The following is a 12,341-nucleotide window of genomic DNA, read 5'->3' on the forward strand; positions in this document are numbered from 1 at the left end:
TTGCGATCTCTAGCCTCTGTGTTACGCTGTCTGTTGCTGGCTGCAGAATGAGTTAACTGAGAACCCATCAGTCACCCTGATATATATCTTTTTCTGAGCACCTCTCAGCTGTTTTAAACAAAGGTCTGCAAAAGCAAAATCTTTAAAGAAAACCCTATTGCACAAATTATTTTTAGCCCCAAATCCCTTTAACAGTTTAGTAAAATCGTGTCAGCCACAAAGTATGTTTTAGTGCAGGGTTAGTATTGTGGCCTAATGTATCCCCCAGAGTTAGGAAAATTTATTACAATGGAACTGAATTCTACTTGAATGTTACAAAAATCTGTGTTCTCCAGAATAGGGATTTTTTTTTGCAATAAGTTCTGCTCAAATTCAGCAAGATGGGGGGGGTCAACCTCTTCACGGTACGCCAAGATGCGTGCCGTATCCTTACCACACACACACACTCTAGACTCGGACCGGGACCTCTACCTCTTGAGCAGGGAAATCCCAGGGCTAGCTATGCCATCGAGTGCGCGTCGTAAGGTCGTAGCGACGTCATGATATCAAGGCGTACAAGACGCACTCTAGGTCAAGAACCCAAGATGAAGGCTAGGGTTTCAATGCAGCAGCAGTAAGAAGACGCACCGAGGACCGTACATGGGACAGTGAGCAGGGGAGGTATTAGATAAGTTTTCACACATCTCATGTTTACTTTCCTCTGGGGACTCTCCAGACCCCATAGTATAATAATCGGACATTCAATTCGTGGAAAATAAAATTTGTTGAGAATGGAATTTCTCGGTAAAATCAAATCAGCTCATCTCTAATATCTCCTGACTCTTATCACTTTGTGGGGGTTCTGCATACTTATGAAGCCAACAGTTTTGTCAAAATTCTTAAAGGGAAAGCAATAGTGCTTCACAGACCTCGTCATCACTGTCCGCATGGGGGGTTACAATAGAAATTCCCTATCAGTATGTCTTTGGAGTGTGGGAGGAAACCCAGGCAAACACGGGGAGAACCACAGCCACCCTGCTCCCCTGATTAAAAACCTGGTTTATGTCCCCACCAGCTCCAATTTTAGTCTATTAAAAAAAAAAAACACACCTTTCAATTTTCACACTGACCTAATATTAGTCTCATGCTTCCTGCACAAAAAGTGCTTTAGCAGTCTTATCACAGACAAGATTACGATGACAGATAACACAGGATGCACCTCCTCCCCATTTCTTCATAATAGCCTTTGATAGATTATAGCATGCCCAGATTCTACTTCTGAGTCGGTCTACAGTTGTTAATGTCCATGTGAAGGACAGGATGTGACGCCAAGTCAGTTCTCAAGGACAAGCCATGAGTCGGGATAGTCGAGGAGTCAGAGGTCAAAAACCAGGAGAATACGTCATAAACAGAGGGCAGAGACAAAGTCGTAGTCAGGTAACGGTCCGAGGTCAAAATACCAGGATGATAGCGGATCAGAGCAGAGGGGTTAAACAGGCAGATGGTCAGAACTAAGTCTAAGGTCAGGCAGCGATAGATCAACAAGCAAAATACAAGGCACAGAGTAAACCAACCACACTTAGCTGTCAGCTGTAGCTTCAGCTATCTGGGACTGCCAGCTTAGTAAATAGTTGAACAATCAAGAGAACCGGGAGCACTTGACGAGCGATTAGCACCTCCCAGACTCAGATTGGACGGCCAAGCTGTGTTATTATTGACAGACAGCTCAGCACGGCCCTGCACCACACTGGACTACTGAGCTGTCAATCACGGCACAGACAGCTCAGCACTGAGGGTGGAATCGTTACAGTCAAATATTAGACCTAGTAACCACTGTGAAAATTGCAAGAATTTTTTTTTTAAATGTAAGCAGTGATAAGTAAATGGTTTAATTATTTTTTTATTTTAACAGAAAAACCTGATTGATACTATGGGTCATTTTCTAATGTAATTTAAAGCACATACTAGCATTTTTTTTTAAATCCCTTTTTAAGGATCATGTATTCGAGTGTAATTCACATACTCAGTCATCTTCACCCGTTTTCAGTCCTGTTTCGGCACCACATGACTGTTGCTGTGATCGAGGTTGCTGTGTGAAGCAGAGGTCACTTTTAAAAATCTTTACAATGTAAGTCTATGGGAATTGCCTCGATCTGAGTGCCATAAACTTGTATTGAGAAAAGTAACTCCCAGAACACACAGTGATCTGGGGGATTACAAAAGCCGTCACTTGAGCCAGAGCAACTGGAAACCCTCAACCCCGTGTGGAGTGGAGCTGGAGTGCTGATTTAAGAAGAAAAAAAATAAAATAAAAAAAAAAGAGTTAATTTCCTGCTGATCTTTTCCATTTTCACTTAGTAAATAACATAGGGCAAAGAAGCTTAGCTAAGGGGCACTATGACAGACAGAGCAGTGGGGAGAGGCTCCTGCTGCAGCCAATTATCTTACAGCAGGGATGTCAAACTCAAAAACACACAAATGGATAAAATTAAAAACTTGGACAAAGTCGTGGGCCAGCCAGTATACAGAATAATGGGCCCCACACAGCGCTCCATACAGAATAATGGGCCCCACACAGCGCTCCATACAGAATAATGGGCCCCACACAGCGCTCCATACAGAATAATGGGCCCCACACAGCGCTCCATACAGAATAATGGGCCCCACACAGCGCTCCATACAGAATAATGGGCCTCACACAGCGCTCCATACAGAATAATGGGCCCCACACAGCGCTCCATACAGAATAATGGGCCCCACACAGCGCTCCATACAGAATAATGGGCCCCACACAGCGCTCCATACAGAATAATGGGCCCCACACAGCGCTCCATACAGAATAATGGGCCCCACACAGCGCTCCATACAGAATAATGGGCCCCACACAGCGCTCCATACAGAATAATGGGCCCCACACAGCGCTCCATACAGAATAATGGGCCTCACACAGCGCTCCATACAGAATAATGGGCCTCACATAGGGGTGGTAGTTCTGGTGTCGCGGGCCAAATATAATAATAATCTCCCCGCTGGCCAGATTTGGCCCATGGGCCAGAGCTTGACATGTATGTCTTACAGTAAGACACCATATAGTACAAAGTAGAAGGAGGGAAGAAATGACAAATCTGCAGCAAAATAGATTGTTTCTTTATATATTTCTTAGCTAATTGAGAAAGAATACGAAGAAAGAAAAATGAGAATATTGGGGAAGGATGTTTTGTCCATTTTTGGCATTTAGTGTTCCTTTCCAATTCACATTTTTTTTTTTTTTTTTTTTTTTTTTTTTTTTTTTATAACTAGCAAAGGAAAATTTATTCTGAACCCTCAAAAACACTTTTCAGCTATGTTTGTTATGTCAGAATGCACATAGCCTTTAACCGCACATATTCAGCAAGGAGAAATATTGGTCACTTTCAGGCTCATTTATCTGGTGGCCTAAAAACCTCAGTCTCTTCCGCAGCAGCACGACTAAACGCTAATATTTCCTCATATGAGCTAAGAAAGAGGCGTCATGAATAGACTGAGGGCTACATATGCAAGTCTACTGGTATTTTCTTTTCTTCCTCGAACATAGTAAAATAAACTCAAAGAGGTTGTCCAGTAAAAACAAGTTATCACCCCTCCAAAGGCTACATGATTGGTGGTGATCCGACCGCTGGGACGTGCACAACACTGAGAGGCAGTGAAAATCCTCCACCGCTGTTCCATTCATTCCCTCTGGGACTGAAGAAGGCTGCGCTCAACATTTTCCAGTTGCTCTATAAGAAAAGAAGGTAGTGGCGGTTGAGCAAGTGCACTGCCACTTCACGATATTGAGGATAAAAAGCCCACATTCTGTCAATCACTGCAGGTCCTACCGGTCAGTCCCCCATTACCAATAAGTTATAACCCATCTTGGGGATAGGTGATAACTTCCTTTCACCAGAGAACCCCTTTCATCTCAAATTTAAAAAGATCTCTACAGATTAAAATGAAAAACTTGTTACCAAGAAGAAATCTTCCAGCTTTATACATGTGGATAGCCAGTCCGGCATCAAACGTCCTTTGGGAAATCAGCTTTGCAGCCTCCAATGGGCTCTGTACTCCAGCCGCATCTCGGAGCTCACACTCATGGCCAGCCGCTTCAAGGTGACTCCTGGATATTAGGAAACAGAAGGGAAGCTCTAGTGAACCAGATGTGAGCGCAGAATAAAGAAGTCACCCCTGCTAAATTATTAACTGCAGACAAGTGAGCCCCAATGCAAAACAGAAACCCCAACTAGTGCACAATATATAGTGCAGGTTGTATTGGACAGAGGCATTCTTTGAGTCCACGGTCTGTGTACGACCACAACATCTTCACATCTAAATTTCTTTTTAATACAAGGGTTTAAGCCTGTTACCAGATAAAAGTAAAAAATATTTAACAGCTTTTAGGAAGCAAAATAAAATACCATGAATATTGGACTCTCCCGTACTGCAAAGGGTCCCTAAATGGCTTGTCCTATCTAAGACATATCACCTATCCAAAGGATAGCTATTAAAACACATGATCACTGGGGGGTCTGACTCCTGGGATTCCCACCAATCATGAGAACAAAGGTCCCAAAGTCCCATGTGTGAATGGTGGCTGGTAGCGAGCATGTTCTACCATCCATCCATTCACTGTTTATAGAAGTGGTGGTCGCACATGCTCATTACATAGATGACTCTAGGCCCCTCTAAACTAAGGAGGATAAGCTGCTGGAAGGCCCTGACAATTCCCCATTCCTCCGATAGCTAAATGAAGTACTGAGCTCAATCAATGGGCTGCCCATGTAATTCATTAGTTGTGTCCTCCAGAGAGGCACCCTACTTGATAGAAGGGGGTCAATGGGTATAGCTCATCACTAAAAGACCCCGCACACATTATACTAAAGTCAATTGAACCTGCCAATATGTACATGGGAGCTTCCCCTAATGGTGATGTTGGGGGAAGAGAAGAATCAGGCTGATTGAATTTCAGTTAGAAGAGTCTGGCAGTGGGGCTCTCAGGAACACATGAATGTTCGGGAGTCAGCAGAGATTGAGGTTGTTGTCTGAAGGGGTTGACCAAAAAATATCTAATGTGTAAGGTGGCCTGAAATGCTAAGCGACTTATTTTTTTAGTGACCATTAGTCTTTTTCTACACCTTTCTCAATAAAGAGGATCTCTCACTTTCTACCACTGGGTATCGGTCAATGAAGTCACTCGGGAGTCTTTGTTGACCAACTGATCAGTAGTGGGCTGGAGAGGAACATCAGGGCATGGGAGCAAGGTAAGCAGCGATTAAACCAACACTCAGCAATGTTTCATCTTTATATGTGCACCCCAGAACGGAGGATTCAGCCTGACAAGTAGTCTATGCTTTGCTTTTTGTAAAACAGTGCGAAAATTCTACAACCAAGCACCACATTTCATGTTCTCGTGCAGTCACAATGCCAATCTAGCAGTAGAACACAGGCTGCCATTTACAGCAGTCTGTAGTCTGCCACTGGTGTATCAGACTTTTGGATTCACTGAAAAGCCATAGTTTCAATTCCCCCTGCTTTGTTGTTGATTAAACAGCACATCCGAATTCATGGCTGCAAAAACGCGACAAAAACGTTACGTGGACACATAGCCTGAGGCTATGTGCCCACGTAACATTTTTGTAGCGTTTATGTGGTGTTTTTAGGGCCGTGAAAACGATTGTAAAACAGTCTGCCATGCAAAGCAATGTGAATTAGGATGCGCTAATTAGCGCGCCGAATTCGCATTGCGTTGCAAAATGCAGCATGACCATTTCTACCGCAATTATGCTGCAAATTCGCGGCCATTTAGGAACATTGAAACGGAGCAAACCCACAGGTGTATGTGGATTTGCTGCGTTTCAATTAAATTCAATGGCCGCGAATTTGCAGCGTAATCGCGGTGCGTGTGGTACCCAGGATGAAGGGGAGACTACAACTCATTCATCCCGGCTACCACGCGGTGAAAAAAGAAATAGAAAAACCTGTATACTCACCTCTCCGGTCTGCTCCCGGCAGCGATCCTCTCTCCTCGGCATCCCGCGGTGTACTTGCAGGACCTGCGGCGACATCATTTAGTCAGCTGATGGTCACGCGAACGCTGACGTCAGCGGTCAGGTGATGGTCGCGTGACCATCAGCTGACTAAATGACGTCACCGCAGGTCCTGCCAGTACACCGCGGGACGCAGAGGAGAGAGGATTGCCGCCGGGAGGAGACTGGAGAGGTGAGTATACAGGGTTTTTTTATTTTTAACTTTTTAATTTTTTTCTGCCAGAGAGGCAAAAACGCTCTGCATCAAATCTGCAACGTGGGAACATAGTCTAAGAGAATGAGTGCCAGCCATGTGTATGTGTATGCACAACTAGATGTCAGAGCCTAATTATTCTGTTATCTGCTTCTATCAGTCTCACGTTGCATATATGCCTTAGAAATAAAATGAATACTGATTAATTTTAACTTCAGGCAATTTATCTCATATAGCATAACAGCCAATCAGGATAACCACTCGAGCGCTTCATATAGCAGAGCGGCCAATCAGGACAACCACTCTGGCCGCTCTGCTATATGAAGCGCTCGAGTGGTTGTCCTGATTGGCCGCTCTGCTATATGAAGCGCTCGAGTGGTTGTCCTGATGAGCGCTTCATATAGCAGAGCGGCCAATCAGGACAACCACTCGAGCGCTTCATATAGCAGAGTAGCCAATCAGGATAATCACTCGAGCGCTTCATATAGCAGAGCGGCCAATCAGGATAACCACTCGAGCGCTTCATATAGCAGAGCGGCCAATCAGGATAACCACTCGAGCGCCTCATATAGTAGAACTGCAAATCAGGAGAACCATATTTTTTTTTAGTCCCCTGAACCTGTCATCTAATGATCAGAGCCGCAGATTCGTAATTTGCCATGTCAAAATACAATGCAGCAGATTTTCAAGGTGGAAAGTCCGATATGGAGATAAAATATCCACAAGTTGGGTTTGTTGAAGTGTTTTGCTTTATCTTTACAGGATAAATCTAAATTTTAAAATTATATTTTATACGTTATAGACGTGAATGTGTGGGCTCAATAGAAAATCTATGGGTCTATTCCACATCGCTCTTCTTAGGCAGGAGCTGCTGCTTTCACAGCAGTGTGATCCCACCGTAATCGGTGATCCCAACCTATTGGCAGCACGTTTAGATCTTTATAACATATCAAAAATCATTTTGAATGATAAATGTAAATTCTGCAACAATTCCACAATCAATTTCATTTGGGTACTGACTTACTGGAGATATTAAAATCCACACTGCAGTTTTATTTCAGCATATTGAGGATCGGATTTATTTAGAAGCTTCCCAGAAAAAAGAACCCTATAACCTAAAGCGCCAGACCCCATAGACATTAGATGGGCGTATGGCCACCTCACATGTGACATGCAGCTTCTTTCCTGAAGTAAACGTCGTAACACAATGACGTTTACTGCTCAGGGCGACTGTACGTGCTCCTAGAATGGCAGGGACGTAACCTCAGTACACGATAACACAGCTGACGTGGATCACCAAACCTGTTACACAAACATACATTCAGTAAGCTGCCAACGCAATTACCACTACATAACCTACGGTACCATTATCAGGCTTCTAAGAGCCAAAAACACACGCCTAAGAACACCCAAGTACAATCAAACACCGAGTGATGAAATATTGTACTATATATAACACAGTATACAACACTGCGTGATGAAATATTGTATTATATACAGTTAGACCCAGAAATATTTGGATAGTGACACAAGTTTAAAGTGCAGACTCTCAGCTTTAATTTGAGGGTATTCACAACCTAGTTGGCGTTAAGAGTTTAGGAATTACAGATCATTAAGGTACTATAAATAATTGGACAATTATTTCAAAAGCTCTTTAATGGGCTGCATGGGCTATTCCCTCATTTATCCATCATCAATTAAGAAGGTAAAAGGTCTTGAGCTGATTCCATTGCATTTGGAAGCTGTTGCTGTGAACCCACAACATGGGGTCAAAGGAGCTCTCAAAGGGAGAGAAACAGACCATCATTAGACTAAAAAAAAAATAAATAAAAAAAAAAAAGGGCCACTGGTGAGTTTGGGAACTTAAAAAGGCCTTGAAGACAACAGTAGCTGTTGATCGCAGAATCCTTTCCATGGTGAATAAAAATCCCTTCACTACATCCACTCTCCAGGAAGTATCTAAGAAGACCTCATGACAGTAAATACAGAGGTTTCACCACAAGGTGCAAACCATTAATCAGCCTTAAAAAAAAAATAGAAAGGCCAGATTAGACTTTTCCCAAAAAAAAACCATCTAAAGAACTCAGCCAAGTTCTAGAAAAGCATTCTTTGGTCAGATTAAAGTAAGATCAACTTGTACCAGAATGATGGGAAGAAGAAAGTATGGAGAAGGCTGGGAAAGGCCCATGATCCAAAGCACGCCACATCCTCTGTAACATATGGCAGAGGCAGTGTGATGGCATGGGCAAGTAAGGCTTCAAATGGCACTGGGTCACTAGTGTTTATTAATGCTACTGAAGACAGAAACAGGCTCATGAATTCTGCAGTGTACTTGGCTATACTTTCTGCTCATATTCAACCAAATGCAGCATGGTTGATTGGATGACACTTCACAGTACAGATGGACGATGACCAAAAACATTGCAAAAGCAACCCAGGAGTTTAAGGCAAAGAAGTGGAATATTCAGCAATGGTCGAGTCAATCACCAGATCTCAACTCCATCAAGCAGCATTTCACATGCTTAAGATAAAACTTAAAGCAAAAAGACCCACAAACAAGCAATATCTGAAGTCAGCTGCAGTACAGGCCTGGCAAAGCATCACAAAGAAAGAAACCCAAGGTTTGGTGACATCCATGGCTTCCAGACTTCAGGCAGTCATTGCCTGCAAAGGATTCTCCACAAAGTATTAAAAATTAACATTTTATTTATGATTAATTTGTCCAATTACCTTTGAGCCCCTGAAATGAGGAGTTTTGTAGAAAAATGGCTGCAATTCCTAAACGTTTCACAAGATATTTTTGTTCAACCCCTTTAATTAAACCTGAAAGTCTACACTACAATTGTATCTCAGTTATTTCATTTTAAATCCAAAATAGCATCATGGAAAGCCCAAATCACAAAGATACTGTCACTGTCCAAATATTTCTGGACCTAACTCTATACAACGCAGAGTGATGAGACATGCGGACCCCCCCCCCCCCCCCCCGATGCTCTGCACTCAGGACCCCACCCCCCCCGCTGTGCTCTGCACTCAGGACCCCACCCCCCCCCGCTGTGCTCTGCACTCAGGACCCCACCCCCCCCCGCTGTGCTCTGCACTCTGCACTCAGGACCCCACCCCCCCGCTGCGCTCTGCACACTGCACTCAGGACCCCCCCCCCGCTGCGCTCTGCACTCAGGACCCCCCCCCCTGCTGCGCTCTGCACTCAGGACCCCCCCCCTGCTGCGCTCTGCACTCAGGACCCCCCCCCTGCTGCGCTCTGCACTCAGGACCCCCCCCCTGCTGCGCTCTGCACTCAGGACCCCCCCCCCTGCTGCGCTCTGCACTCAGGACCCCCCCCCCTGCTGCGCTCTGCACTCAGGACCCCCCCCCCTGCTGCGCTCTGCACTCAGGACCCCCCCCCCTGCTGCGCTCTGCACTCAGGACCCCCCCCCTGCTGCGCTCTGCACTCAGGACCCCCCCCCCTGCTGCGCTCTGCACTCAGGACCCCCCCCCTGCTGCGCTCTGCACTCAGGACCCCCCCCCCCTGCTGCGATCTGCACTCAGGACCCCCCCCCCGCTGCGCTCTGCACTCAGGACCCCCCCCCCCGCTGCGCTCTGCACTCAGGACCCCCCCCCCGCTGCGCTCTGCACTCAGGACCCCCCCCCCCGCTGCGCTCTGCACTCAGGACCCCCCCCCCCCGCTGCGCTCTGCACTCAGGACCCCCCCCCCCCGCTGCGCTCTGCACTCATGGATCCCCCGCCCGCTGCGCCCTGCACTCAGGACCCCCCCCCCCCGCGCCCTGCACTCAGGACCCCCCCCCCCGCTGCGCTCTGCACTCAGGACCCCCCCCCCCCGCTGCGCTCTGCACTCAGGACCCCCCCCCCGCTGCGCTCTGCACTCAGGACCCCCCCCCCCGCTGCGCTCTGCACTCAGGACCCCCCCCCCGCTGCGCTCTGCACTCAGGACCCCCCCCCCCGCGCTCTGCACTCAGGACCCCCCCCCCCCCGCTGCGCTCTGCACTCATGGATCCCCCGCCCGCTGCGCCCTGCACTCAGGACCCCCCCCCCCCCGCGCCCTGCACTCAGGACCCCCCCCCCGCGCCCTGCACTCAGGACCCCCCCCCCCGCTGCGCTCTGCACTCAGGACCCCCCCCCCCCGCTGCGCTCTGCACTCAGGACCCCCCCCCCGCTGCGCTCTGCACTCAGGACCCCCCCCCCGCTGCGCTCTGCACTCAGGACCCCCCCCCCCCCCGCTGCGCTCTGCACTCATGGACCCCCCGCCCGCTGCGCCCTGCACTCAGGACCCCCCCCCCGCGCCCTGCACTCAGGACCCCCCCCCCCGCTGCGCCCTGCACTCAGGACCCCCCCCCCGCTGCGCTCTGCACTCAGGACCCCCCCCCCGCTGCGCTCTGCACTCAGGACCCCCCCCCCCCGTTGCGCTCTGCACTCAGGACCCCCCCCCCGCTGCGCTCTGCACTCAGGACCCCCCCCCCCCCGCTGCGCTCTGCACTCATGGACCCCCCGCCCGCTGCGCCCTGCACTCAGGACCCCCCCCCCGCGCCCTGCACTCAGGACCCCCCCCGCGCCCTGCACTCAGGACCCCCCCCCCCGCTGCGCCCTGCACTCAGGACCCCCCCCCCCGCTGCGCTCTGCACTCAGGACCCCCCCCCCGCTGCGCTCTGCACTCAGGACCCCCCCCCCCCCGCTCTGCACTCATGGACCCCCCGCCCGCTGCGCCCTGCACTCAGGACCCCCCCCCCCGCGCCCTGCACTCAGGACCCCCCCCCCGCGCCCTGCACTCAGGACCCCCCCCCCGCGCCCTGCACTCAGGACCCCCCCCCCGCTGCGCCCTGCACTCAGGACCCCCCCCCCGCTGCGCTCTGCACTCAGGACCCCCCCCCGCTGTGCTCTGCACTCAGGACCCCCCCCGCTGTGCTCTGCACTCAGGACCCCCCCCCCGCTGTGCTCTGCACTCAGGACCCCCCCCCCGCTGTGCTCTGCACTCAGGACCCCCCCCCCGCTGCGCTCTGCACTCAGGACCCCCCCCCCCCCTGCTGTGCTCTGCACTCAGGACCCCCCCCCCCCTGCTGTGCTCTGCACTCAGGACCCCCCCCCCCCCCTGCTGTGCTCTGCACTCAGGACCCCCCCCCCGCTGTGCTCTGCACTCAGGACCCCCCCCCCTGCTGTGCTCTGCACTCAGGACCCCCCCGCTGTGCTCTGCACTCAGGACCCCCCCGCTGTGCTCTGCACTCAGGACCCCCCCGCTGTGCTCTGCACTCAGGACCCCCCCCCCGCTGTGCTCTGCAGTACTCAGCGCTAGATGTAGCAGTGCTGTCACCACTAGATGCTGGGCAGAGCTGTCACCTGATCCTGGCGGCGGTGGTGGAGTTCCCAGTGTTCGCTCTCAGAGGGGCCAGAAAGAGGATTCTCATGGCTGACCGCTCACACCCGCGTCCCTGCCCCCACCTCGGCTGTGCGGCTCCTGTCACAGATGGACACCCGGATCTGCGGCATCAGGAGCCGGGGGCGGAGTGGGCAGAGGGATCACCTGCACCGAGCACACGTTATCTACAGCACTGTGTGTACACTGTGCTCCCCCGAAATGTGTCCCCACAGAAACAACGCGCACTGCTGAGGTTCCTGTACTGCTGCAGGCCCTGTGCTGTCTGTAAGAAATGTGTGTGCTGCACGTGTATATAGAGTGACAGCCCCCCCCACGTGTATACACAGAGAGTGACAGCCCCCCACGTGTATATACAGTCACAGCCCCCCACCTGTATATACAGGGAGTGACAGCCCCCCACGTGTATACACAGAGATTGACAGCCCCCCACGTGTATATACAGGGAGTGACAGCCCCCCCCCATGTGTATATACAGGTAGTGACAGCCCCCCACGTGTATATACAGTCACAGCCCCCCACCTGTATATACAGGGAGTGACAGCCCCCACGTGTATACACAGAGATTGACAGCCCCCCACGTGTATATACAGGGAGTGACAGCCCCCCCCCATGTGTATATACAGGTAGTGACAGCCCGCCATGTGTGTGTGTATACAGGGAGTGACAGCCCCCCATGTGTGTATACAGGGAGTGACAGCCCCCCATGTGTATATACAGA

The 12,341-nt window shown here is 50.1% G+C and overlaps 1 protein-coding gene across 4 annotated transcripts in view; it reads right to left on the reverse strand.

Moving 5' to 3' along the window:
- GLT1D1 (glycosyltransferase 1 domain containing 1) overlaps window positions 1-11,876 on the reverse strand; it is a 205,030-nt gene extending 193,154 nt beyond the window's left edge. For 2 of the 4 annotated variants that reach the window (XM_073676140.1, XM_073676138.1), the window contains exons 1-2: window positions 11,584-11,875; window positions 3,966-4,114 (exon numbers count right to left, since the gene is read on the reverse strand). In XM_073676140.1, the coding sequence (XP_073532241.1) occupies window positions 3,966-4,114; window positions 11,584-11,651 (217 nt within the window). In that variant the 5' untranslated portion in view covers window positions 11,652-11,875. Of the gene's footprint in view, window positions 1-3,965; window positions 4,115-11,583 lie in introns of all 4 variants that reach the window. The other 2 variants (XM_073676141.1, XM_073676139.1) reach the window with 2 other exon arrangements.
- Between the last annotated feature and the right edge of the window lie 465 nt (window positions 11,877-12,341).

Source organism: Phyllobates terribilis, unplaced genomic scaffold (genome assembly GCF_046119375.1).
Source record: "Phyllobates terribilis strain yellow unplaced genomic scaffold, ASM4611937v1 Scaffold_1__5_contigs__length_1240528914, whole genome shotgun sequence".
Taxonomy (NCBI): domain Eukaryota; kingdom Metazoa; phylum Chordata; class Amphibia; order Anura; family Dendrobatidae; genus Phyllobates; species Phyllobates terribilis.